This window comes from Pseudopipra pipra, chromosome Z (assembly GCF_036250125.1).
Source record: "Pseudopipra pipra isolate bDixPip1 chromosome Z, bDixPip1.hap1, whole genome shotgun sequence".
Classification (NCBI taxonomy): Eukaryota; Metazoa; Chordata; class Aves; order Passeriformes; family Pipridae; genus Pseudopipra; species Pseudopipra pipra.
In genome coordinates this window covers 2,652,429-2,679,632 of record NC_087581.1, presented here as the reverse complement: position 1 = coordinate 2,679,632, position 27,204 = coordinate 2,652,429, and the positions used below count along the sequence as shown (strand labels likewise).

The window sequence follows — 27,204 nt, the reverse complement described above, 5'->3', positions numbered from 1 at the left end:
TTCATATGAAGGCTCCAGAGACATAGATCTGAGAACAAGTCATTCAGTGCTGTGAATCAATCCTTAATACTCCATCTTCCATAAACAAACTCTGGGGATTCAGATGTGCAATTACTACAGGAGTTAATGGCATGTGTCTCTATAAATTCCCCAAACAGACAGAGAACAGGTTTCTGGGTCCTTTTGCTGAGACAGTATTTAATTAAGGAAGTGTTGAAGCTGTGCTGTGTAAGTATCCTTTCTCTTTAGCTTGCTCAGTGATGAGACAATAAAACCTCATCAAGCCTTTAGTAATGTGCTTTACTAAACCTGTTAAATACTCCTATTTTTATTTTGCTACTCTTCTCCAAATTACACGGAGAAAACAAACAGTTACTGAAAGCATCCTCTCCAGGAAAACAATGAGGGACTGTACAAGACTCTGATTACCCTCGTAGCATATGAGCCATGGAAAATGCCTCCTTGCAAATCCCAGGGCAATGCAAATTAGGAAGAGGCGCAAAGTCTTAGTTAGGATTCTGCGTATGTTAACAGCATTGAAGGAAATTGCTATATTGTCTTTTTCTTCTTTCACGGTAAAACAGACCCTATTCTGCTTTGTCATCCATGAAAAATTTCCATTGATTTCTCTAAGAAATGGATCAGAATCATCACCTGCAAACATCCATCAGACCAGGTGCAATGCTGAGTTTTCTGGTTTGCCCCTTCACATTTTACATCTAAAGCAGAAGTTCCCAAACTTAGCCCTAGATCCCAGCTGGAAGAAACCTTCAGTTATCCAGAATTTCTATTCCATAGACTGTAAAACTTGTTTTAAGGTTTCACCTTTAGAAGGAAAAATGAGTCACCTAGGTTAGTTAACACGTGGTAACTGATGCAAGGTAAAGCAACAGAAATTAGTAAGTTAAAGAAAATGTCATGCCGGCATCTAGAAGTCATAGAAGTGTTGAATCATTGATTTGTTTGGGTTAGAAGAGACCTTTAAAGGCCATCTAGTTCAACTCCCCTGCTGTGGGCAGGGACACCTTCCACTACACCAGGTTTATCACAGCCCCACACAACCTGAGCTTGAGTGTTTCCTGGAATGCGGCAGGCACAGCTTCTCTGGGAAACCCTTACCAGTGTCATGACACTTAGTAACTGACTTTAAAATCATCTTTGCCTCCGTAGGAAGAAAAAAAATCTCACACGAGCTACCACGCAGTTCCTAACAGGAGGAAGGAGGACACCTCCCAGTTCTAAAGTGCAAAAAGGCTCCAAGCCTTCCTCCCAGCAAGGCCCCTCTTCCCTTGGCAATGCAAAACACTGATAATCCGTAAAAATTCCACCCTGACAATGTTCTACTGTAAATGCAAATCAGACCCTGAAAAGAAAAGAAACAGTGAGATAAATTATTTTTTCTGTTGAATCATCTTGTTGCCAGATGGAAGAATCAAGAATGGAAATGGCAGCTGAATTCCTTTTGCTCTGCTCAGGATGAGGAAGGTTCATGACCTCTCTCAAGGGCAGAATGAGCTTGGGGAGGCAAAAGGAGTACCTTTCTTAGAGGAAAAAGAGGTAAGAACAGCTGGACATACAGAAAAGCAACGATTTAGGGGTGAAATTTCAGTTCTTGTTCACTTACTTCAGCCACCAGTAGGGCCAAACACTAAATGTCAACACTGTATAAGATGGGCTCAGAACTGAATAAGAATTTATTCGCCTCCCCAGAGGCACTTTAATGAGGTGAAGGTGGCTGCACAGATCCAAATTTCTTAAGGATGTCCATTTGTACCTGAAGGGCAGGAGGGAAAACAATTTTGGGAGGAAAGAGGAGCATAATTCAGACTGGTAGGGTAGGAAAGGAAGGGGCAGAGTGCACAGGACAGCTGAGCTGGGCAATCAAGCAAAAATGTTAACACAGCCTGGAAGACAGGATGTAAAAATTTTGCTGGGCATCAGAGGAGACATGCAAACTCTGCCTGTGTAGAAGGGCATCTGTGACAAGTTCTGAAAAACCCTACAGGCAAATGATGATGTTGTTGCACAGAAGCGTTTCGGGTGTAAGAGAGGCCAGAGAAGAGGAAGGGAAAGAAAAGCAAACAGTTGTACCAGTGTTGCGTTTGCCTGAACCACACATCCAAATGTTTTGTACCAAAAAAATCAGACAAATTGGTCACTACCTACTCCTAGGATTACACTACCTTCCAATGGGTCTTCAACTTCTTCCTCTATCTGCTTGAGTGTCCCATCCTTCATGAGTTTTTCAGTAAAAATATCGGATGGTACCAGTTCTCTGACAGTCTCGCCGTCGTCCTCAGACTTTGCAAGCCATCTTTCACATGGAAATGTGACAGTTTCTGAGCCCTGGAGTAAACATGACAGAGATAATCTCTTCAAAACAACATGGACACGTGTTAGCATCTCCCCTTTGAAAATACCCTGACACACAGGCAGGTATTTCCAACTCGTGCACGTATGTGTGTGTGTATGTAGAGGCAGACCTGAAATAGCACACAGAAATATATTTCCTCCAGAAATAGGACATCTGAGGACTCTGAGACGAAGCACAGAATGTGCAGCAGAGAACAGTATTCTCATGGCTGTGTGAGAGTGGCTGTATGATCCAGCAGATCCCTGCCTTTCCCGGTTTTAAATGTTGCAAATTCCTAATCAGGACTGCACCATTCCTGCTGAAGCTGTGTTTACTGAGACTTTGCAATCTCCCTTCAGTCCTTACTCAGGCAGCATTCTCTTTGAAGTCAGTAGGGCTTCTTCTTTCTGAACTCAATAATTCAGAATTTTGCCCTGTAATTCTGTGACTCAAGCTGGTTTCCAGGCAATTCCCATACATTCATTAAGAGGAGAAAAATACTGATTTAATTTTTGATCCTTTGTTTTGACTTCACTTTGGTGGAAAAAAAAATGATTTATATCATGAAACAGACAAAAACAATAGAACATGTGGTTTGCACTCAGTAAACAAAATCAGTCCCAGATCATTCATTAAGAACAGACTCCCATAAGGTCTCCAAGATGGTAAGATGCTGGAGGCTTTGAGTGCTGGGAACTCGAGGCTATGACTCCCTAAAGAAAGGGACATGAGCCACCATGCAAGTCACAGAGGCCACAAGTCTGAACAGAAGAAAAAAAAATAAGTTAGTTTTAATCTCACAGTAACTAAATAAAGAAAAAAAAATGGCCCTTTCTTTACTGACAACTTCATAATTTCTCTCTTACACAGCACAGGGACTTCCTGCTCTTTCCAGCGCTTTGTGTGCCATCACTTTCATCATAACATATAAATGTATGTTAATAGAATCACAGGATGGTTTGGGTTGGAAGAGACCTTAAAAATCATCTCGTTCCAACCCCCTGCCATGAGCAGGGACACCTTCCATAGACCAGGTTGCTCCAAGCCCTGTTCAACCTGGCCTTCAACACTTCCCAGGGATGGGGCAGACAGTTTCTCTGGGCAACCTGTGCCAGGCCCTCACCACCCTCATAGACAAGAATTTCTTTCTAATATCGAACCTAAAACTGCTCTCTGTCAGAGTGAAGCCATTCCCCCTTGTACTGTCACTCCATGCCCTTGTCCAAAGCCCTGGTCCAGCTCTCTTGTAGATGCCCTGTATTTATAATTTTCACCTTAGTTACTTTGCTGTGATTATTTATCAAGCCAATACAGGGTCCTTTCTTCACTACTTTTACTATATAAATACTAAAACATTAATACACAGTAAAGGAAGGGAATAGCTCTCAACTGTAGCAATCTTGAACATTTGCTATCACTGTGTACTACAGCACTGTACTCCCTGGAACTGCCAGATCCTGCCTGTCTTGGCACCATCACTAGGGAGGAATGGGTTGTGCACTCCAGTCACAGCTAACCTGAAACTAACCGGTCCCTGTCTCACCACACACAGATCCCGGAGAGGTTGATCTGTGGGAGCTGAACCCCTCCAAAGGGCTTGTGTGACTGTCTTGAGTCTGCATCAGAATTGCCCTTTGAGTCCACGCAGCCCAAATCTGCAGCTGGCAATGAAACACCATTTCTCCTCCTCTCTGCTGGTTCCTGCACTGCTGCAGTTCAGCCCCAGACTTGCAACGTTTAACTCCGTAAGGGGGTTTGGAGCATGACATAACAAAATGGTGTCAAAGAACACCAGCAGCACTTCAGAATATTTCAAACCTTTCACTTTCCAGTGTTATTTGTGCTGTACAAGCAGAGTGACAGCAACTAATGACTGACCAGAACTTCTGCCTCCTCATTTCTGCACTGGCTTACCTTGTGTTATCTTACTGTATGCTGAGATGATGAACTGTGCTGATCTCCACACCTACGGACTGGGAAGAGGGGGCTTTCCAGAATGATGGTTCAGTGCTGAATCTCTCTCCACCTGATAGACATCCTACTTCAGCCACATCTCTCACTGATGCTTTGAACTGCTCCTAAACTTTCATACTGTTGGCTGTACGTGCCACTGATGTGAACACTGTTTATTTGGTAATAGGATATCCAGGGACTCCAATGACTGCACAGTGGGACATAATGTGCAGTTACTGCAAGAGTTAATTGTATCATTACTGTTAACCACTATGTCATTGCCACAGTTTTTATTGCAATTTCCTTGCTAGTGATTGCATTAATATTTGTGTGATGTAAAGTGCACTGGTTTATGTTACCAGGGGTAAAATCCTCTTGCAGCCCTGAACAGAATTTGTTTCATTAGAATCTGAGTCTGGCCCTAAGCTAGAAGCAGGGTGTAGTGCTCTGAAAATCAGTGCCTTTCCCTTCTCCAAGTTGTTACAAACGAAATATAATTATCAAATATAATTGGCATGCCAAGACAGAGTTTTTTCAGCGTGCAACAATCCTAGTTTTCTACCCAAGTGCTTTCAATTTAATCTGAAAAGTTACTGACCTCATTTTTCTTTTGCAGCATTACAGATACATCTAGACACATCTTAGCAGTCTAATCAGGTAGCACAGCTTTTAGAAGCGTTGGCAGCATATTGCTATCCTGTGGCAGGTCATAATATCCTGCGGCTGATCAGCGGCATCGTGCAGTGCTCTGCTTTCTTCTTTCTTTCCCATGCCATAATCAAAAGATCAGCAGAATTGTAAACCTCTCCATTCCTAAGTTGTTCAGGGCTTTCCTCCCTCCCTCCACCTTCAGGTTTCTCACCCATCTGCCCTTCAAAGCTGCTGCAATGACTGCAGAGGGGGGGCAGCCCTGTGACCCTTTCTGAGCAAAAGGAAGAGCACCCAACCTGAAACTCTCGGGTACTTCACAAAGTGTAGAAAGAAGCAGCCCAGGAATCTCTTTTCCCTTGGTTTCCATGTTCCTCTGCATCCTCCCTAACCTATGACCAATAACAATGTCTCTGAAAATGTAAATTTGCTCAATAACCTAATGAAGCTTTACGAGGCAAGGGTTGGGCAATACAGCGCGGGTCTGATAATGACAGACTGGCAAATAGGTGATCATGAGAAAAAATCAGAGAGTATTGGCTTGGGAAGAAGCTTGTACAGGAGGATAGGAGTGTGGGGAAACTTTCACCCTCTGTACAACTCCCTGAAAGGAGGGTGGAGGCAGGTGGGGGTTGTTCTCTTCTCCCAGGTAACAAGAGACAGAAGAAGAAGAAATGGCCTCAAGTTGCATGAGGGGAGGTTTAGGTTAGATATTGCAAACAATTTCTCCCCTGAAAGAAGAAATTGTTGTCCAGCCCTGGAACAGCTGCCCACGGCAGTAGTGGAGTCCCCATCCCTGGAGGGATTTAAAAGCAGTGTGGATGTGGCACCTGGTCGTGTGGGTTAGTGGTGGCCTTGGCAGTGCTGGGAGAATGCTGATGATCTTAGAGGGCTTTTCCGACCTAAACAATTTCATGATTCTGTGGTAAGGAGGGCTCAAGGCAGATCTTTGAGTTGATTGTGTAGCAAAGAGAGTAAAACACATCCTGGAAATTTTGAAGGAGGAAGCAAGGTGAGAAGTAGGTTCACCATGGCTGAGTAAGCTGTGTTTACACCAACACTTGATACTAGAAGTCACTTGAGGAGGGGGCAGACTTGAGTGGAGATAAAAGCTGACATCCCTTTGGAATAAGGGGAGAGAGCCCAGGTGTTCCCAAACATAGCTACTGCTCTTCTGGACTACCCCTGAAGAAGTGATTTTCTTCTGAACTTCCCCACAGCCAGATTTATTCCTGTTCCTATAGCCAGCATCTGAAAGCAGGGCTGAGAAAGAGTTTCTTATGTGGACAAGATCAAGATGATCAATCTGACTGCACTGCCTTAATCCTGCTGACATGAGCAACCAAAAATCCTAGCATCTAACTTGATTTTCTTAACATGAGTGATTCAGAGACTTCCACTGACAGGCATTTTGCTTGTCTTAGTTGTACTGGCTCCCTGCACTTATTCTTCCAGAATTAAGGGACTGATGAAATTACTTCTTGTTCCTGTTTAGCCACAATACTTTTTATTCTGAAATGCTACACCCACTTTCCACTTCCTTCCCTGCGATTCCCCAAAACAGAGCTACACATGAAAAGATGAAGCTTTAAAAAGCCAGTGACTGCAGAGCCTTATTATCAACATTCTAAGAATAAAACATGGCAATACATGTTCGTTGTCCCCAGATCCCCAAGCTCCAGCAAGTTCATTTAGCGCGCATTGCTCTTTAGGGAGTCATTTTTCAGTGTTAATCACACTTTGCATACAGAAGATGCGCCTTGGGAAATGGAAACGGCTGCTCGTGGAAACGTGGCGTGGAGTGCTGGGATTCACAGCCTACCTTCCCATTTGGCAGCAGCCTCCGAATCGCCACACGGTCCAAATGCCACCCCGAGTTCAGCCCTCCACCCTTGTGTCCTATGCGGATCTTTTCAATCATGTCACCAACGTCCTCCAGCTACAGGAAAACAAAACAAAACAAAACAAACCCAAACAAAACAAATGAACAATCACCACCACCCGCCCCAAACCCAAATTAAAAAAAAAAAAACAAACCAGAAAGCCAACTCAAAACAAACAAACAAACAAAAAGCAGAGAAATATTACGACATTAACAACTGGTGATTTTTGAGGCACCACTTCTTTAGCTTATTTCTTATTTTTCCAGTCTGTATGAGGAAGCAAGTAGTAGCGTTGATGCCATATTAGAATCATAGAATAAAATCCTAGAGTGGTTTGGATGGGAAGGGACCATAAAGCTGATCTCATTCCACCCCCTGTGATGGGCAGGGACACCTTCCACTATCCCAGGTTGCTCCAAGCCCCATCCAACCTGGCCTTGAGCACTTCCAGGGATGGAGCTTCTCTGGACAAACGGGGCCAGGGCCTTACCATCCTTACAGCCAAAAATTTCTTTCTAATATCGACCATAAAACTGCCCTCTGTCAGTGTGAAGCCATTCCCCCTTGTCCTGTCACTCCGTGCCCTTGTCCAAAGTCCCTCTCCAACTCTCCTGGAGCTCCTTTAGGCACTGGAAGGGGCTCTCAGGTCTCCCTGGAGCCTTCTCTTCTCCAGGTGAACACCCCGAGCTCTCCCAGCCTGGCTCCAGAGCAGAGAGGCTCCAACCCTTGGAGCATCTCCATGATCTCCTCTAAGAGTTATGCCCTAGCTTGCATTTTAGCTAAAAGTTTTCACAGAACTCCTGCTCCAGGAATGTAGAGAACCTTGCTCTGCACAAATTAACCATAGCATGAGACAGTTTGGGTTGCACAACTGCAATCCTGCATCTCAGGCTTCTCTGAATGCGTAGGAATGAAGGTAATTGTTTGGGAATTGCTACCTAAACAGCCTGGCACATTATATTATCTCTCCTGTTCCACCACAGAATCCCAGTGCCATTCTGTGAAAGTCAACAGGACAATCATTTTATGAAGTGGCTACTTTTTATGAGTTTTTTATGCCTCACCTTATTACTTGGGTAATTTGTTTCTAGTTCATTACTTTTAACTGACATCCCTTTCAAAGGCTTGAACAGGAAAAATGGAAATTTGCTCCTAAGTAATAGCTTTTGCTAATTTCAGTGCAAACTTTTGTATATCTGGCCTTTAAAAGCCCAAGACTGGCTGCAAATCTCCTCTGCACATAGAAGAACACTGAGCTGTCCTTCTGTTCTTAGGCTTTTAGAGTCTTATTTTCTTGGAAAACATGAGAAAATGGAACATATCAATTTGCATCACTGGAGACCACTCCCTTCTGTTCCCAGCTGACAGAAGTGTCCATACTGAAGAAAAGACAGCAGTAATTTTAGAAGACTCCATAAATCAGTAGAACTGCACTACCCAAGGAATTCACACTCAACAAACTAGGTTTGACTTCATCAGCCCTGCCCTGACTTTAGACAGCACAAGATTCACTGTAAAATAATTAGACAATCCAAACTCATTTCTACAACTCACACATGCACACAACTATACATCAGGGGAAAATTATTTTTCCTCTTTTGTCCTGGACAAATACTCATCTTTCAATGAGGCTTTTAATCAATACATAGCAATAAAGTGATGCTTGAGCAGTAAAGATCCATGTTCAAGAAGAAGTGGGCTTTACCCTGCTGTAGGCATCTCCAGCAAATCATCACTTGGAACCATAGCTGAGAGCAGTCTCTAATCTTTTGTGCCTCTTTTGCAAAATACAAAATGATAGAGGCAGATAAAAGCACCAAAACAAACAGACGATTCCCAGTTTGTGTTTCCTGAGATCCCCCAAATTGTTTTTAAGGTCTGTTGAACTCCAAATTATGGCTCTACACAAGTAGGTGAAAGAGGAATATATTTTTCTTCATCCCCATCTTCTGCAGAAAGAGGAACTGGTGAAGTGAGAATGGAGTTTGGGGACAGGTTAATATGATGTTATAAATCTGGAGAACACGCTGCATTTCCCCTTGCTTCATCTAAGAAAAATACTATGCTTCAGGTTCTACCAAATCTGAAATAAATCTTATGTAATAAAGATATAACCATAACACTCAGCTTAAGATTTATACCTGTGGATTAATGCAACCTCTATTATGAAAAACTATGTGGAAACTCCACCAAAATAAGTCTTTTTCTTTGTTTTTAAGGAATCACACTGGGGATTTATTATATGATTCATGCCATATAACAACAATGTGGGCTGGAAGTATTTTAACTTGTAAAAAAATTTGGTTTAAGATTTCCTTTCAATTACAAAAACAATCCCCACCCGAAACAGAGATAGGTTGTAAGGTCCTCTATGAAGTCAGTGTTGCTGTTGCAGCCAGGAAAGGAAGGTAAGGGCATGTAGCAGTTCCTAAAGGATAAGCCAGAGCCAGAGCTGGCTGTCTTTTTGCCTCTCACAAATTCTCAGCAGTAAGTACATACTCTGAACAGAAATTGCCTAATTGTGTTGCTGTAAATGAGCTCACTCATCGATGTGAACTAGTTCACTATTTGCACACACTTGTGCAAACACTTCAGGAAATACTTGCGAGATCTTTCAAAAAGTTAGGCCTGGGTATAGAAAAATCATGTTGTCTGCCACCAGCTGACGGCTTTTCTGTCTGAGCACACAGAAGAAAAAGAATTTTGCTTCAAAGTGTTGCCAACTGCAGGAGAAAGAAAATCTTGAGGCAAGTAAGAGCTGATAAGGATAGTTGCACATATTATATCCGGCAGGCACAGAGGCTGATATCCTCTGTTTGCCAAGTATGGTATAGGAAATGGAAGATGTAAAGGCCTCTCAAAGCGGCTCTCAACTTCACCTGGAAGGACAAGCCCCCGTATCCACGTACTGGTACAACACGGCTCCACGACAAAGTTGCACAAGCCTTTCCAAGTGTTAACATGGCACTCGGCCACAGGGACACTGTGTGCTGCACCTCGGAGTTGCTACTCACTGAAGGTCAGTGAGAAAAGATTTGATCCAGTGAGCAGTCAGACTGCTGGAGAACGGAGTTTTGAACGCACGTTCCACAAGTGAAAGAGTTGAACAGTTTTCCCTAAAAGAAGGCCCCCACTTCGCTCCATTTTCTCGTCTTAATCCCCTTGAGAAAACACAAGATGAGTGTGAGCACCTTCGATCTTACCTCCACAATGAACTGATTCACCGAGTTCCTTTCAAAATACATCCTTTGCTCTCTCTTGTTGAGGCACAGGGATTTCTGCCGAGTGCAGATCCCATCGCATCCGTAGAGAACAATGAAGACGTCAGCGTCCGTGCCAGCCCCAAAGATGTCGCTGGTGTACACCGTGATCTCGTAAGGAACAACTGGTTCAGGGAATGGCAGAAAAGGGAAACAAACCAACAAGTCAGTAAGCAGCATAGCAATGCTACTGTGAAACATTTAACGAAACAAGAAATGAATTATAAGACTCTGCAATCAAAGGGGACAGGGTAGGAATCACACACTTGTGGTCATTAAGGTTATCCAGCTGGTCAGACCTAGGAAAATCCAAAGGAATTTCCTTTAATGCTGTAAGGCAAATTGACCTTGATACATGTTCATGTAATGAGATTTTAGGTTAATCACATGACCAGAAAACACCCACTATATTTATACCTGCCATCCAAAGTTACTGAAACAAGATTTATTTCAACACCTCAAGTGTTAAAGCAAAACATGAATTCATAAATTTTTGAGCAATTAGGCAGATGGATGAAGTTAAGACAACTGGAGGCAGTATATAAATATTCAAGATAGTATTATTGATAAAAAAGTCCTACTATTTCCATTATTAAACATATGACAAATATCAATCATAAGGAAAAAATAATTCTCTGTTGTTCTATTTTCACTTAGTACTTCTCTGAAACACTGAGGCAAACAGGTCAAATTACAGCCAGACCAATGGTGAATGCAGAACAGTAAGGATCAAGACTACAAATACTTCCCTATTCTATTCCTGTGGTTTAGTTTCTCCAGAATGTCCCATGACCCCGAAGTCTGATGCCTCTTTTTGTTCTATTTATCTTCACAGCTTCTCAGTCCTGCTGGTGTATGACTCAGACTTGCTCAGGAATAAGGCTGACCCAGGAATAAGACTGGGGCTCTGATCCTGGTATGCTATGGATTTGCTGAATATCCTCAGTTTGCAAGGTGAGATGAGGTTTCGCTCACTGAGTAAGAAACATATGTTCAGAGGCCCACACATCAGGTTGGTGTTTACCTCTCCAGATGTAATCACTAAAGTCAATGTAGTCTGAAGAAAGACTCAGTCAAGGACTGAAGGCATATTCCTTGGGGTTAGCCACGTCATTCCCCAAATCCACCCTCTGAATGACCAGACAATCACAACGGCAACTTAGAACCGTTGTGAGGACACGTGATTTCAGGTGCTCCATTTGGGAAAATGAATCCTGTCCCAACCTCCTTTAAAGCCTTTCTGAAATCAAAACACCAGGTAAGGCCTGGGCATCACCAGTTAGCTGCAGGGACCTCTCCAGCCTCAGGAAGACACTGTCCCTGCAGTCCATGTTGCTACCCATAAGCAGAGCCTTCAACACCTAGATTCTGCTACCACCAGGATCTGCTCCTGGCCATCTCTGTCCCATACACCCCCTAAACAGCTTACACCATTTCCCTCCCCTGACTACAATCTTCTCAGCTGTTTCTCATCCCCACCCTCCTACTCTGCCACGACTTCAGTCATTTTTGCTATTTACTGTGTAGCAGTTTGCACTACATTTCAGCCTCAGCATTGCTGTTAGGGTAAGAGAGAAGGTTCCTGGCACCATCTCTATTACTATTGGAGTAACTCTGATTATGTGTATCAGAGACTAGGCATTCATTAAAAAGCCAGGCTCTCAAAATACAGCTCTCAGAAGGACAGAGATGAAGAAGTTTTCTTCTACAGAGAGTCAGCCTGGAGGTACTCAATATTCTTTCTGCTCAACCCAATGAAATCTGCTCTGCTGTGCTGCAACAAAACTGGAATAGTTTCCCCAGTATGTAAGAAGAGGTGAAAAAAATCCCGGAGACCAAAAAAATCACACACTATGCATTATGAATATAAAATTATCTTCTCTGCTGAAGTCCGTAGCACTTGGTCTTGTTGCTTGAATATTAACATCAGCTTAGAACTGAATCAGCAAAGCAGCGCCCTAACAAGGTCACCAACAGCACAACTTTCAGCTGTCAGACACCCATTTCATTTACATGGCACTTTTAAAGCTGTATCCCCACAGGGATGATTTTAATTAGACTGCGGATGACATGTTTTCACCGTGAAACAATTCTGGCACGAGTCATCATAAAACAAATCAAACCCGTTTAGTTACCTCTGGCAAACTGAAAACCTCAGGTTAATTGTTAGGAAAGCAGAATGCAGTAAATAACACAGAGGGAATGGTTTAAATGGTGAAAAAGCCTAAGCTGACACCGAGCCTGGTGCAAAGAGTTTGCCAGAGAGGCCTGGCTTTTTCCAAAGGTTGGATGTGGACTGCTGACAAAAATCACGTTTACACAAATTATGGTACTGAAATGCATGGTATGCCAGAAACTCCTACATCATTATGATATTCAGGGCCATTAATAAATTATATAGTCAACATCTGCATCAATATATATATCGACTGGGATAACATGGCAAAACCAGATGAGAAGCACATACAAAGTCTCTGATTTGTATTCATTCCCATGAAAGTGTTCACTGCATCTATCAATCAATTTATTTTTTCAGACACAAAGGCCTGGAATACTGCATCTAGCTCTGGGGACCTCATTAAAGAGGACATGGAACTGCTGGAGCAAGCCTAGAGGAGGCCACAAAGATGTTCTGAAGGCTGGAGCCCCTCTGCTCTGGAGCCAGGCTGGGAGAGCTGGGGGGGTTCCCCTGGAGAAGAGAAGGATCCAGGGAGACCTGAGAGCCCCTCCCAGAGCCTAAAGGGGCTCCAGGAGAGCTGGAGAGGGACTTGGGACAAGGGATGGAGGGACAGGATAAGGAGGAACAGCTTCCCACTGCCGGAGGGCAGGGTTAGATGGGATATCGGGAAGAAATTCTTTTCTGTGAGGGTGGTGAGGCCCTGGCACAGGTTGCCCACAGAAGCTGTGGCTGCCCCATCCCTGGAAGTGTCCAAGGCCAGGTTGGACGGGGCTTGGAGCATCTGGGTCTAGTGGAAGGTGTCCCTGCCCATGGCAGGGGGTGGAACTGGATGATCTTTAAGGTCCCTTCCAATTCTCTGACCCTATAAATCTCCTATTTCTTCCAGTTGACTGACAAAAGTGAGGAAGTAAGCAAAGAGTATACTTTCTTCTGCTCCAGACAGTTTAGGTAAAGAAGGCAAGATACAATACGTAAAATTGCCTTGGTCAAAGATTGGGAGAGGCACAAAGAGGTGACACTGGCAGATCATCAGACAAGAAATTATTTTAGCTTACAGTCTGCAGATACAAGGACCTAGACCTTGGAGAGACCTTCAACATGCAACATGATGTTGACAGTAAAAAAGGAGACAAAACAACTGATACTATTTTGTGTGGTTATTCTCACAGCTACTTATGAAGAAGGCAACTGAGGCAGAAAAACAGAGATTGGGCAGCTCTAAATTTTGATATTTATATAAGGAACTGCAGGAGATAAGAGTTTTGAGAACATCAATGCATACACTGAGGGATGAGATGAGATGAGATAGGAGACAGCTTTGGTGTGTACAACTTATCTCTTAAGATTGACCAAGGGAGCACCCAGCAGGGCATGACATGATAACCAACTCTGAGGCACCAGGCCTCATCCCTTCATCATGTGGCATCCAACATATTGAAAGAAAAAGGTGGTTTAGCAGTACTGTGGTGGTTGGACAAAAAATATTTATCAACAACTTGAAATGAAGCAGATCAGGGAGGGACAAGTCAAGTTCAGTCCCAAGGCTGTGAGTACCCTACATGTAGTCAAAGATGCTCAAGAGAGGGGAAAATAAGGAAGAGGGCTACAGAATAAGCAAAAGAATGGTTCATTTATTTCATGAAGGCCATGTTATCTGATGCTCAATATTCTGGAGACAGGAAAAGAAGTTGCCAGAATGGGAGAGTTGGAGTTGCCATAGCAGACACGAAAATTATAAGCTTGTACTCACAAGGAGCTGAGCTGGGGTAATGTTTACTCAAAAAATTATTTTAAAGAGGAATGAAGAGTAAGGAATAAATTAGAGAATACTAGGAGAGGCAGACTGGTACAATGTTATCAGAAAAACACCACTCTGAAAAAAGTCTGGAAGAAGGTCAGCAAGATATGGGTGAACACTGCCAAAGGCACTGGAAGAACTCAGGCTTGGAAGCAAGACCAAAGTGTCTGCTTTGACAACAGAAATGGCAATATTAGAATGGAGCAAGATCAAAGGGAAACTGGAAACAAGGAAGAACAGCTTGGAATGAGCAGAGGACTTGGATAGGATGGGGGAAAAGGGAGCAAAGAGAAAATCAGACACATCCACATGACTTCTAATGATTCTCTGGTTTGGCAAATACAGGAACTGTTAGTCTAGAGCACCCAGAGGAACCTTCCTGTAGTAATTGAAGCAGCTGGCATGTGATCTATTTATAAATTTTCCAAAGCCAATTCAAGGGAGAGGCCAAGCCTATAAAACCACATGAGCTAGTGTAATTTAATCTTCTGTAATGATGGGTGTACCCCGGGGAAATGGCATTCTGCTCACATGGGATATACTCTCTTGTCTGCAGTTTTGCAGGAAAGATGATTCTCTCAATGGCTCCGTCATCCTCCGATTTATCCAGCCAACGTCCACAAGGGAACTTGAGGCACTGTCCCAGTGATGGGGCATCAATCTCCACCCATTCCAGAAACCAGCCAGTTGAATTACCTGTGGTTGGAAAGATAACAGTGAATAATAACCCACAGAGCCTTTACAGACAACGGGAAATGCGTTCCAGACCTCTGAGAAATAAAGCTTTCTCTCTTTTGCCAAAGGAAAAATAAAATATATAACACAAAACTCATCGAGCTAAAATGCTTTACATTTCTGTATCTGTCAGGCTAAAGATGTGCACATGGAAATGCTAATTACTCCATCGCTTGGATTAATTTGCCTTTGTAATAATACAGAGCAGTTATCAATGAACATGTCCCTTGCTGCCCCACAGGGGAAGGGATCCATGCATCCCCCCACTGCCTACCTTGTTTGTAGCAGAGACACAGCCATGTCTGAAAGGCAGCCAAGACTTGATAATCAAAACAACAACATAAAAATTAATACAGAATTGAGACAAGTCTACAGGTCCCACATGACAAAAACAAAAATGATGTTCAGTGATATCTGAGAAATCTCTCTAAGGACATGGCTGCAAAACTAAGGAAACTCTTGCAGAGGTAGAGGTTGCAAAGCTCCCTGCAAGTTGCCACTACTGAGCTCATATTGCCACAGACATGGGAATGCAATTAGCAGAAAAGATAGTAGCAGCAACAGCCAAAGTGACAGCAAGGATCTGTCGCTGAAAGGTAAATGACATTTGGGGTCTTGGAGGCAGGTTATTTTATACAGCAACGTGCCTAGTGCACTAGAAATACTGCATTACCAGGCAGATTATCTTACCTTTATTGTCATGGCCTATCTTGATTTTTTTCAGGTCTCCAATGTCCACAGACTCCACTGTAAACTCATCTACCTTCCCACGCTCAAATTTGTTCTTGTTAATCTTTGAGGCCTTTAGGCTGACTGTCCCTGTTGTGGCGATGCAAAAGGACATTGTTCAGTGTGTGAAACAAATCCTCTGGGAATGTCAACAGTGGAACGAGGGAAGTGGCTAAAATGCAAAAACTGGCTTTTCATCTCAAGATCTGAACTTTGTCCCTTCCTCTGAGCCCAAGTCTGTACCATCACCCAAAATATACAGAACTCTTCCATTGAATGATCCTCTGGCAATGAAAAAAGGATGATGCTGTTGTGTTGTGTTCACAGCTAAAGAAATCAGTGCTACTCGTCGGTTCCCTGTCACTCTCACGGGCATCCCAGTCACTGCATACACAGCTCAGCTGCTTCCAAGAGGATTTGCTCATCAGCTGATTAAATACTTCTGGGCCACTCAAAGAGGCAGAGGAGGGCTGGATTTTGGGAGCATGCTGATTCATTGCTGAGGAAAGCAAATAATCCACTGCATTCACTGCTCAGTAACGTAGTCCCAGTCAACTATGCTGTTTCTATAACTGGAATTAAAACCTTTAGACCAGCAGCTGGTGCAAATCAGCATCAAAAAGTTCAGCAGTGACTTAGAGCAGCTGTTGGTGTGCTCCAAGTCACCACAATGTGTTCACCGACAGCGGGAACACAACGTTGTACTAAAAAGGAGTGAGGTGGGGTATTGAGGATATAAAAGGAGACTGTGACCTGTCTTTTCAGGGGTCCAGCAGTGAGTTGCCATCTTTTTACACTGTGTGAAGCCATACCTGTATCATCTTTACTTCCGTAGAGTATGATGAAGACGTTGGCATCTGTCCCAGCATTCTTCTTGTCCCCGGTTTTCACTTTCACAGTGTATGTCGTTGATTTAGCTGTCAGATAAAATACGCCAATTTAAGAGTGTGAAGGCTGACCAGGAGTTAACTCTACTTTTCCTTCCATATGTGTGCTTGGTTTGAGTTTCATTTTGACTGATCACAGTCACGCTGTAATCTCTAATTCCTCTCCTATGCTGTGGTAGCTCTTGAGGTGAGCTGGGCTATCTGGTTGTAGAATCTTCTCCTGCTCCAGTCATTCAGTGCATTGCCTGCACATCTACAGATAAGAAATGCGCTTAAGCCTTCCCATTTGCTTCCTGGAAACCTCAAACACTCCTCAAAGCTGCCTCTGCCTATAATATTTCATCAATAAAACCCCACATACCCCCCTTCATATTATCAGCACCAAATAATGTATGTGCATATAACACGTACCAGAAGGTATGTACACCGACATATACAGTTCATACTCAGAAACACACCCTTCAGAACAACATCATTAGAAGGTTTCTACTGCACCATCATTTAACAAGTGCAGCCAACTCATAAAAAAATGTGGAAAAGTCTAATATAGTCTTCACTGCGCTGCTATAACCTAACCAAGATTTCCAAAATGGAACATCTTCTCCATAGTTACACACGTTTCCAAAATGCTGCTTAACCAGCACGTCCTCCTGAATCAAAGGGATAAACACTTTGTGGAATTCTTTTGACTGCACAACCTGTGGAAATTGTTCACGTATTCAAAAGCATTTGAGGAGGAAATTAGGGGAGAATTTAAAACCTTTCACCGGCTAGGAAACCAGTTGGGTCTTCAGCACCGTGAAGCATCAGACCCAGGAGTGTGTCACTGCTCTGTGGTTACCACGCAAAATTATTTACAAGTGAAGCAAAGTTATTTTGGAGGACAACTGACATAAGCAGCAAGATGGAAAGTGAGATAAATTTAGGTCCCTTCCCTTTCTTTGGCTATGTTTACTCCCTGCTCACTTTTATGTTGAAACATTTAACCATTACATTCCATGATGTGAAATGAATCAGATCTATTCCTTAGATATTAGCAACAAATATGTATTTCATTTAAAAGACGATGACTGAACATGTTACCCATCTTCCTAGCTCTGTCACTTTGGGTCCAATCTTGCAAGATGATTAAATCAACTAAAAATGAGGAGGGTTCACTCCTTGCTGTCTGACACACACTTCACATTTCATTCACACCTGAAAATTTCATGGTAGGGGCAAAATTACAGTACAGTGAGTAACTGCTACTGCTAAGTGCTAGTGCCCTCAGCAGTGCTATTAACTCAGTTCCTTTCAAGAGAAGAAACACAAGGCTAATATAAACCTTTCTGTTCCAGGCCCAGCGTTGCAGGAGACTGGCCATCATTTTCAGAATCTTTCTTTACAAATGCTTCATCCACTGGGACCAGCTCCCTGGCAATCTGACCATCATCTTCCTCAACTGCTAACCAGCGCTGGCACGGAAAATAATACCTACAAGAATGACAGCAGCAGCCGGCACTTACATAGGACTTCACAGGCTTTAATAACACGAAAAAGCACAGATCAGAGGCTACTTAAAAAAAAAACAACAACAACAAACCAACAACAAAAACCCTAAACCAAACCAAAATCAAGATTATTCAAAGCCAAACAACACATCTGTTTTCATTTTTGAGATCTGGTGTCATTTGGGGGAACACAATCCATAAATAGGTTAGGGAGCACTTACTGCAAAGTGCTGTTTCTGGGCTGTCAGCCCCATATGATTGATTCGTTTTAGTTTTAAGTCCCAGAAAAAGTTAAATAACTTAAGGGAACCTCCTGTCTCCCAGGCATTTTATGTTTATGAAGGCTGGACTCATCTTTAGGTCCTTATAAGTGGTCCCACCCACCAGAGCATTGTGCAACTTTTAAGCACATGTGGTTTCAAGCACGTTCCAGCTCAAGGGCAAGCCTGTATTTCAGGTTTTGAACTGCCCAGTCTTTGCTCATCCAGCTTTCTGTGAAAATCATGGGAGTTTGCTCAGATCAGGATTTGCTTCTGGCTCAGACATTTCCATTTGGTACAAAAGACAACTGAAACGTGAGCTCATGGACTTCCAAAGTGAGGCCTAGAAGGGAAATGCTTGAGTGTAGGCTCTGCTCAAGGACCTTTCCAGGAGGGAGTGTTGAGTCCCTCCCAGGAGAAACAGAGAAAACCTGAGGTTCCCTTCCAAATACTGCTGGTCACCAAGCTGCAGAGATGCTGGGACAGCAAAACCCCCCACACAAGTACCCCAGAATGGCCCCCCGCTCTGTATAATGGCACAATCACCACTAGGCTCCCAAAGGGTGCCTGTTCCCTGTGAGCTGGTGAGGAGCTACGACGATGCCCTTCTGCACCTCCTCTGCCTCCCTGCAACTCTGCAGGTTCCTGAGAACGTGGAACCCTTTTCTGAGCATGCGAAAAGGGTGCAGCAGGGTGCTCACGTGGTGCTCTCCTTGAGGTCAACAATCTCTACCCTCTCCAGGTACCAGCTTGGGCTGGTACCAGAGTTATCGTGGCGAATTCGCAGCTTCTTCAGCTCACCCAGGTCAATGGCTTTGACGGTGAACACATCCACCTGCACAGGAGGCAAAAGGCACATAAAGCAGGAAAGAAAGGCAGTAAATGGCCAAGGGTAGTCCTTTTCCCCATTAAAAAATAGCTATTTGTAAGTTCTTCTGGTACTCTTTGTGTGTGTGTACAAAAATAACTACAGAGCTTTGAGGTCTCCCATTAACACTCATGCTTGGCTCCTTCATGGAGCAGCCATGGATTGCCCAACCCTTCACTCTTCTCTTTACTTCACCCCAGTTTCAGCTTCCTCTAGGTTTAACTCATCTCTCCTACATATCATTCCTTTCGGGCTTGGTATTTTCCCACAGATTGAAACTGGAACTGATCAGAAACATATTGACTCCACAGAAATTCTCCTGTTCCACCTCTCTGTAGAGTCATAGGATACCAGAGTTGGAAGAGACCCACAAGAATCACTGAGTCCAGCTCCAGGCTCTGCACAGGATGGCCCCAAAACACAGCCCATATGCTTTATTTCAAAACACAGAATGTCCTCCCTTTGTCACTTACCACAACCAAGAGGTTCATTTATTAACTGTGTTAGTGTGACAGGATGGTCCTTGCTATCATAACAGTTTAAACATCTTAATGTGATTAATATGTTGGTAGACTTCAGGTTTGTACTCCCAGGAGTACAGAGCATTACATTTGCAGCTTGGAGCTCTTCCCACTGAATAAAGAACCCTGTGCAGGTTGCAGTTTCACCGGTGCCAAGCTCATAAATCACAGCTAACAGCTTATTTAACAACCTTAGGCTCTTTTTTTCGTGATTGCAAGTTTTCCACAGCTGCTTTTTGTTTCCATAATTTTTTTCTTTTTTTTTTTTTTTGTTATTCAAAATTGTTCCTTGAAAAACTCCTGGCTATAACAGTAGCTTGTTAATTGTTCATAAACTTTTTTAAGGCAAATACTCAATCTACTAGAGATGTTCTTTAATTGGACTGGATTATAATGTAATTACAGCACACCATGTAATATTGTTTTTATTCCCTGACTGGTCGAGTGGAACATTTAGAATAGTATTTGCAACCTAAATACCTACATACTTGAGCTGCCTCACAAACGCTCTCCAATATTAATTTAAAGTTTGTGGTTTTCAAGTATTCTTGGGAGGAAGCATTATTACCAGAATGCTTACAGGAAGCAGATGCAAAAGGTGTCTCCAACGGGGAATTGGTTGTTTGGCTTATTATTCAAATGAACTTCCCCTGGAAAATGTTTTGAGGAATTTTACTTTACATATTTCAGAAATAAAACGTGTTTGAGCTTTAAGCTGAAAGAAGCCAAGCCTTGAAGAGAAGAGGTTGTACTAACTGGCCAGCGTGATAACTGAGAGAGCTCTGCCAGCCTTCTGCTCGCTTGAGTGAGTTGAGTTCATGCATTACCTGTCCCTTTTCAAACTTGTTGAGGTTATTCGACCTTTTCAGCTGGCGCTCACCCGTGTCTCCTCTCTCTAAGCCATAGATGTTCAAGAAGACATTAGCATCCGTCCCAGCCCCCCACACAGTCCCAGTGAGAACGCGGACTTCATACGTATTCTCTGCAAGTAAAATTGCAAAGGCAACTCAGGAGGAGCCCAGAAATAGCCACACTTCATCAAATCCGTGGCTCACCCTGCAAGCATGTAACCCCAGAATGCCAGCACAGAAAGGTTTTGCCTGGAGTTTGTTTGCACCTAGCTTAAAATATGAACAGCTTCATCTTCCTCCAGCCATAATGATAGTCACAGCTTGCTAGACTCTCAGCCACAGTGGTAACCTGTGGGACTCCTGACCCCAGTGCCTCAGACAATCCTTGGAGAATCTTACAGAATTCCATCTTCAAACTGTCTCCTCCATGCTCTGCCTTAGTATAACCACCGTCCTCTTCCTCCCCAGCACTGATCAACCAAAGTAAGGGGTAAGCAGCTCTGCAGGCCTTGGGCAGTGGGATAGTTGAGGGGGAATAAGTGGTCCTGCTGAGCACTGCAGTGTGGTTATCATCCTTCATGCAGCTGCTGGATACATGCACATATACACACACACACACATTCCCCCTGATATTTACCCTCCAGGTCAGATTCCCCATCAGGCACCAGCTCCACCTCGATCTCCTTATCCCCCTCGTCTCTAGCCAACCAGCGGTGTGCCACAAATGTGTAGACATCCATTCCTTCGTCCACCTTGGTCCCCTCCTCCTCCTCCTCCTCCTCCTCCTCCTCGTCAGACTTCTTCTTCTTCTTCTTCTTCTGCTTCTTTTTATCAGACTCCTTAGCCTTCAGCCGCTTCAGCGTGACGCTTTCCAGGAACCAGCCATCCCCAATGCCTGTCCCGTCATGGCCTACCCGAATCTTATAGATCTTGCCAACATCTGCAGCCTCCCTCTGTCGCCAAGGAAAAGTCGTCACCCAGGGAGACATAAGACATCTCAATTTCATAAAGTGTATTCTCAAAAATGGGGAGCACAGCCTCTAGCACCCAAAATGTCTAAGCAAGGGTAAGAACAATTTTTTATGCAAGTTTGCCTTCACTTTTTTTTCGTTCCTGCTTTACCATTTCATACCTCCCATTACCAAATCTCGTGTGAACAGACTGAGCTGAAGACATTCCAGGCAACCATGGTGAGGGCAGAAGATGAATCAGTGTTTATTTGGCTCTCTACTTCCCCCTTACTCTCCTCACCAGTATTGTCTCTATGTTGTCATTAAAAGTGAATATTCCAAAAAATCATAGTAGGTTTTTACAGATTCTCAGTGCATGAGGCCTTTCAAAATTCACAATAAGATATATTTTACATTTAGGACAAAACATGAACCCAGCAAGAGGCTGGGTGGCATAATGAAAAGGCAGTTAACTCAGATGAGCTGATCTCTGACACAGACCCTGAGTTTGGACTGACCTTCTCCTTCCTTCTCATCCAGAAAATTGGAGAAGTATTTTCACACTTTGCTAGTGTGCAGAGAGGATACAATCACTACTGGTTACAGTGCATCAGTGGCAGAAGGCTGATCAGTAAGAAGATTTACATCTCTCTAGTCAGTACAGCAGACACAAAACCTTCTTGGTTTAGATTATCTGTCCAGATTACTACCTAATGAAGTTGGATAGAAGATTTTACTCCACACAACCCTTCAACAATCAATGACTTGTTTCTGATCATTGCTTATGCTGTTAGGCACTGTTTATGTTATAAAACTTGCAAACATTTGCTTCAGGCCGAAATCTGGAATTAGGCATGTAAGGTTGTAGTCTAGAAGCATTTTGTAGATTAAAACAAAATCAATTGCCCACAAGACGCTTATCAGAAAACTAAAATTGATCCAGCTGTCCCGACATAAAGAATGTGTATTTCCTTACATGGCTTTTCCCTTAGATTTGCTGTGATTATCCTGCATGCCTTGTCCGTAACTGATAGCATTTCCTATTAGCATGTAGCTCACAGAATCTTATTTTTGCCCATATCTTTTGTAGATATTCATACTATGAAGGAGATGAAAGATCTGTCTATTTATGTTTCAGAACTTCTGCCTTGTGTGCTTACAAAAAAAAATTACAGAAAATGGGTATAACTTTCCAATCTAGCAATAAATATCTGAGAGAGGATGAAAGCATAGCTATGTAAACAGAACACTGTACATATGGCTTTATTATAAATCTGATATTGGCTAATAGCTTTTACTCATAAATTTTTGAAAGCTTATTTCCTTTAAAATCAGAGAAACCTAATCTTAAAATTATAGAGAGTTTTAAAAAAGCAAACATTTATAAGGTAGTAGACATTTTAAATCCCAGAGAATTCATTAAAAATGGATAAACATCAGTTACTCCATTCTGTAAAGCAAGAAAATGAGGCAGGAGGAGGTGAACTGATCTAAAAAATACACATTAAAAAACTGGTAAAGCTGTGGATAAAGGCACCTCCATTTGGCCAGTGACAGCAGGAAGAATACCCCAGTCTTGACGATTCAGGGGAGCTTCAGCAATTAGCTCCAAGTTTAGCTGTGATGAGACAGATCCAGCCTCTGTGGGACTGCAAATTCAAAGGGAGACGTAGGCACCACTGTGCTGAGCCTTGTGCTGTGAGCACATATGACAGATGTGCCTTAAATCCCACTTCCATCTGGACTATGTGCTTCACTGTCCAGATGTTGGTCTCTCTTTCAATACAGAAGCATGTGGCTCTGACATGTCCTGACCTCAACAGGGCAAGAACTAAGAGCATTCCTTTACCCCAGACCTCTGTTTATCTGGGCAGAAAACCCAAGCTCATGAAGCAGAAAAGGATGCTGGTCCAGAAGGGAGAGGATGCCTGTCCAAACCTGCTGCTCAGCCTCATCAGCCTGGGACCTCTTGCTGGATTAGCCAGGCCCTGGCTCACCCACCTGAATTACATGTAAGGCTTCTCACCCCTGCAGATACCCTGCTGGGTTGCTCAGAAGGAGGTGTGAGACTGAAATGTTAATTGTTAATGGCTCAAACAATCCCGGGGTGCTGCCCAGGTGCAGAGTGGGTGCACACCCACCACCAGAGGCTGCAAGCTGGGTTTTCAGCCAGGTGAGGGAAGAGGCTGACAAGAAGCAGATCCTGAGAGGCTGGGATAGTACTTTTTGTCATGCCAGTGTCCTCCCTTACACAAATGACTCAGGTGTGAAAACTCTTCTCCAGGGAAGTACCAGGACATTGGCTTGTAGACCTGAAGTTTTTCATGCCATGTGATATGGGATAATTGGCTCGACTACACTGAGGGAAAAGACCCTTGAAGTGATCAGTGTAAAACTCCCCCCCACACACCAGGAGAGGTACCTGGGCATTTCCACCTAGCCTGAGCATTTATGAACCCACTGAAATTTGTGTCTGGGCTTCCCCCGTCCTCGATGGATCAAGACTGTGGCCATCACTTTGACCAACGGACACAGAAATTGCAACAATCAAGTCTTGTCACTGAACTCGTGGGTGGTGACTCTATACCTTTCTACTCTTATCCTTTGTTTCTCTTTCCTTCTTTTCCCTCATACGCTTTCTTAAGTGTTAATTTTATGCTTTCATATTGCTGCATTTCTATAGATGATAATAATCGAAATGGCTACATTTTAAAGTTTGCCAAGCACCTTATTCTACCTTAATGTTCTAAAGTTTGCAAGTAAAAGTTTGTTATTGAGCCTCCTGAGAATTTTGTTGTTTATCCCACACACCTACCAAAGTAAATCAAATAACCTTCCCCTAAGCCCGCTGAGTGGAGCGGGGCATAACAAGTATAAAACCTACATTCTGACCATTCTGATAGCAGGAGGAACGTGCTGTACACCTCACTGTGACTCACTGGAACAGCGCTACAGACAGCAAAATCCACAGGGCTCTCACACGTTCACAGAAATTACAGCTGCCAACCCCTGCAGGGCTGGCACACAAACCTGTGGTTAATGGCACGTGTGACCACAGGCCAAGCTGGGATTCCTTATATTCTTATACAGATGTGGGGTTTCTTTCCCCAGCTAGACATCAGAATGGGACAATAGCATGTGGTCAATCCCAAAGTGTCACTCAAAGGCCTTTTGAGACCTAACATGAGTACCCCCTTTTGGAAGCAAATGTAAACAAACACCGCTATTAGACCACAGACTTCAATGGCCCCTTTGCTATCAGCCCCTCAGAAGATGAAAACCCCTCCACAAAACACAAAACTTCACAAAAGAAATACAAAAGCTCCCAAAAATATGGATAGAGCACAGCACATACCGTCAGACCTGCAATTTTCTTTAAAAAAATTTTTTATACGATTGGGCCAATTATTCTATCGATGTCTTAGTTTTGGCTGGTCCTTTCTTTCCCCTCTTAGAAGTGGCAGCGACAGCCTTCATCATACCTTGAAGATATCTGTGGCTCCCCGTTCAAAGTTGTTGGATCTGTTTTCCAGGATGATCAGCTCAGTTTTGCCAGTCTCACCATAAATCTGCATGAACACTTTGGCGTTGGTGCCTGCGGCTCGCACGTCTCCAGTAACTACAGACACCTCATAGTTTATCACTAGTCCAAAAATAAAGCAATTAAATCAGGAGAGAAGCCCAGATAACAACATTCCTGAGGGTTCAGATTCAAAATTAAATTACCTTGTCTTGACAAATGTCTACGTAGCCAACCATTTGCTCTTATCCAAACTAAATGTGAGATAGCAGAAGTCTTCACTGAGGACTAACCTAACAGTTTGCCTTTTACAAGTGCTAAGCCAGTGCCACAGGGGTGCAAAACAGAGCCTTAAAAGGGAATTTCATTTCAGTATTAGCCACAGAGAGATTAAATGATCTCCTTAGTATAATAAAAGGGAGGGTGTTACAGAGAGTAGGTGAAAACATAGCATCCTTTCTCAGGATCTGAAGACAAATTTTAACCATGACCTTAAAAGAAAATGTGTCTACTGATAAAAGTCAAGTGGGCAGTAGGGATTTGGTCCATATTTATCAAAAAGCTTCCCCCTTGCAGGAAATGGGAGTAACACAGACAGGACAGGACATGTCTGGTGCAGCAACAGGGCACATGAATGTGAAAAACAAAAAAAGGGAGGGGGCCAGATAAATGTGAAAAAAGCAGAACCCACTGATATTGCAACAAAGAAGCACATTGCCTCTGTGCTGTGTTATGCTGCCCAGGATGCAAATTTTTCATATAGTCTCAGGAAAGAGAGATGAAAAACTCCATAATGTTTTTCAGGAGCATTTCCTTTCAGAAAAGGAAACATGAGAATAATTTACTTTCCTCAACAACACTTGCTCGTAAGGGTGGGGACTTTTTGGTTTTAGCATCTATCTTGTCTAACGCACTTGTCCTCAAGAGTGCTAGTAACACATTTTTAGTCCTAGCTATAAAACAGTCACACATCCTCTTACATTTCTCAATAGGCACAATCTCACTGGGGTAGACTTCCACCTCCACCCTGCCATCAGCCTCGTCTTTGTCGAGCCATCGGTTGCAGGGGAACATGTACTGCCTTCCCTGGACTGGAACTGTGATCTGGACACTGGCCAGGAACCAGCCAGATCGGAGACCCACGTTGTCGTGTCCAATCAGTATTCGTTTGATCTTTGAAAAAGCAAACAAAAACCAAGAGAGCAGGGAAAAACCCCACAGAATTTATGCACACAACAGAATCTACTCAATATACCACAATCCCCTCACCCTGGCGCTTTGTTCTTCCACTGTGCTCATGTAAATAATTTATATATGTATTTAACTATAAACGTAAAGCACTCTTCACATGCCAGCATGTACACTAGACTGCTGATGTAATAGTCTATGTAAAACGTGTTCCTTAATAACCAGTGTAAAGGTCAGAGGTTCTTTCGTCACATTCAGTTCTGTGTGTTGATTTGATTCTGAATTCAGACACTTGCACGAAGCACAAAGACACCTGCAATTGGTTCTTACCTTTCCAATATCCCTCATATCTAAAGTAAACTCATCCACTCGACCACGTTCAAAATAATTGCCTAGATCATTATCAGAGACTAAGAGAGCCTCTTTGCTGGAGTCTGTTTTTTCACCGTAGAGTTTGATGAAAACTTTGGAGTCTGAGCTGGCACCAGGGATATCTCCCGTCTTCACGCTGATGTGATAACTGACATCTAAAGTGAGATAGATGTACAAAACACAGACATGTGAGTGGCATTTCCAGTGCTCAGCCTGGCTTCAAACAAGATATAGGGGAGGAAGGATCCAGCTACAGACATAGGAAGGACTTTGCCCTCCACTCATGCATCCAGCATCTTAGGGCCATGCTGGAGAAGCTGTCACACCTTGGAGTTATTTACCAGAACATAAGAGATCCAACACTTACACTAGTAAGCATATAATATTCTGTATGCCTCCCTCTCACTGTTAGATGATTACCCAAGCCATACAAATGCACTTAGGCAAGTGAGAATATTTAACTCTTTTTTATACTTACAATTCAATTCAATACATTTTACTTTTTTTTTTCCTAAAACAAAACAAAAATCATCTCAACCTGAGATCTGTAGGCACCATTTTCTAAAGAAAATTGTAGTATTGGAGCCCTGGTTCTCCAGAAAAGGCCAATATAACACTTTTGGTGATTTTCTTCTGTGAACACAATTATTCAATGGAATTTATTCTACTAAAGCAGCGGCAATTCAAGATCCTTCAGAGAAAGCTCTACAAGAAAGCAGTTCTTAAACAAATCACAACATTAGAAATCAAAGTTTCTTT

At 43.1% G+C, this 27,204-nt stretch overlaps 2 protein-coding genes across 2 annotated transcripts in view; both read right to left on the bottom strand.

Annotated features, from left to right (window-relative positions):
* Positions 1-15,913, bottom strand: part of LOC135406581 (lipoxygenase homology domain-containing protein 1-like) — a 72,339-nt gene extending 56,426 nt beyond the window's left edge. Inside the window, exons 1-5 of the mRNA XM_064640897.1 lie at positions 15,500-15,913; positions 14,606-14,770; positions 10,041-10,222; positions 6,777-6,893; positions 2,184-2,346 (exon numbers count right to left, since the gene is read on the bottom strand). Of these exons, the coding sequence (XP_064496967.1) occupies positions 2,184-2,346; positions 6,777-6,893; positions 10,041-10,222; positions 14,606-14,770; positions 15,500-15,653 (781 nt within the window). The 5' untranslated portion in view covers positions 15,654-15,913. The remainder of the gene's footprint in view (positions 1-2,183; positions 2,347-6,776; positions 6,894-10,040; positions 10,223-14,605; positions 14,771-15,499) is intronic.
* Positions 15,914-17,903: 1,990 nt separating this feature from the next.
* Positions 17,904-26,210, bottom strand: LOC135406582 (lipoxygenase homology domain-containing protein 1-like). The gene is made up of 5 exons (XM_064640898.1): positions 25,866-26,210; positions 24,848-25,008; positions 21,053-21,368; positions 20,392-20,546; positions 17,904-19,010 (listed from the first exon to the last, which is right to left on the bottom strand). The coding sequence occupies exons 1-5, from the start codon at positions 25,957-25,959 to the stop codon at positions 18,873-18,875; spliced, it is 864 nt and encodes a 287-aa protein (XP_064496968.1). The 5' UTR covers positions 25,960-26,210; the 3' UTR covers positions 17,904-18,872.
* Positions 26,211-27,204: the final 994 nt, after the last annotated feature.

Bases quoted from the DNA above. Each gene is read 5' to 3' on its own strand.
- LOC135406582 (XM_064640898.1), bottom strand. From the start codon at position 25,959: ATGTTCCCCTGCAACCGATGGCTCGACAAAGACGAGGCTGATGGCAGG. The intron at 20,547-21,052 runs GTAAATATCAGG...TTTTACTTGCAG, and splicing joins TGGGGAATCTGACCTGGAGG to AGAATACGTATGAAGTCCGC. The intron at 19,011-20,391 runs GTAATGCATGAA...CCTCCTGTGCAG, and splicing joins ACAAGTTTGAAAAGGGACAG to GTGGATGTGTTCACCGTCAA.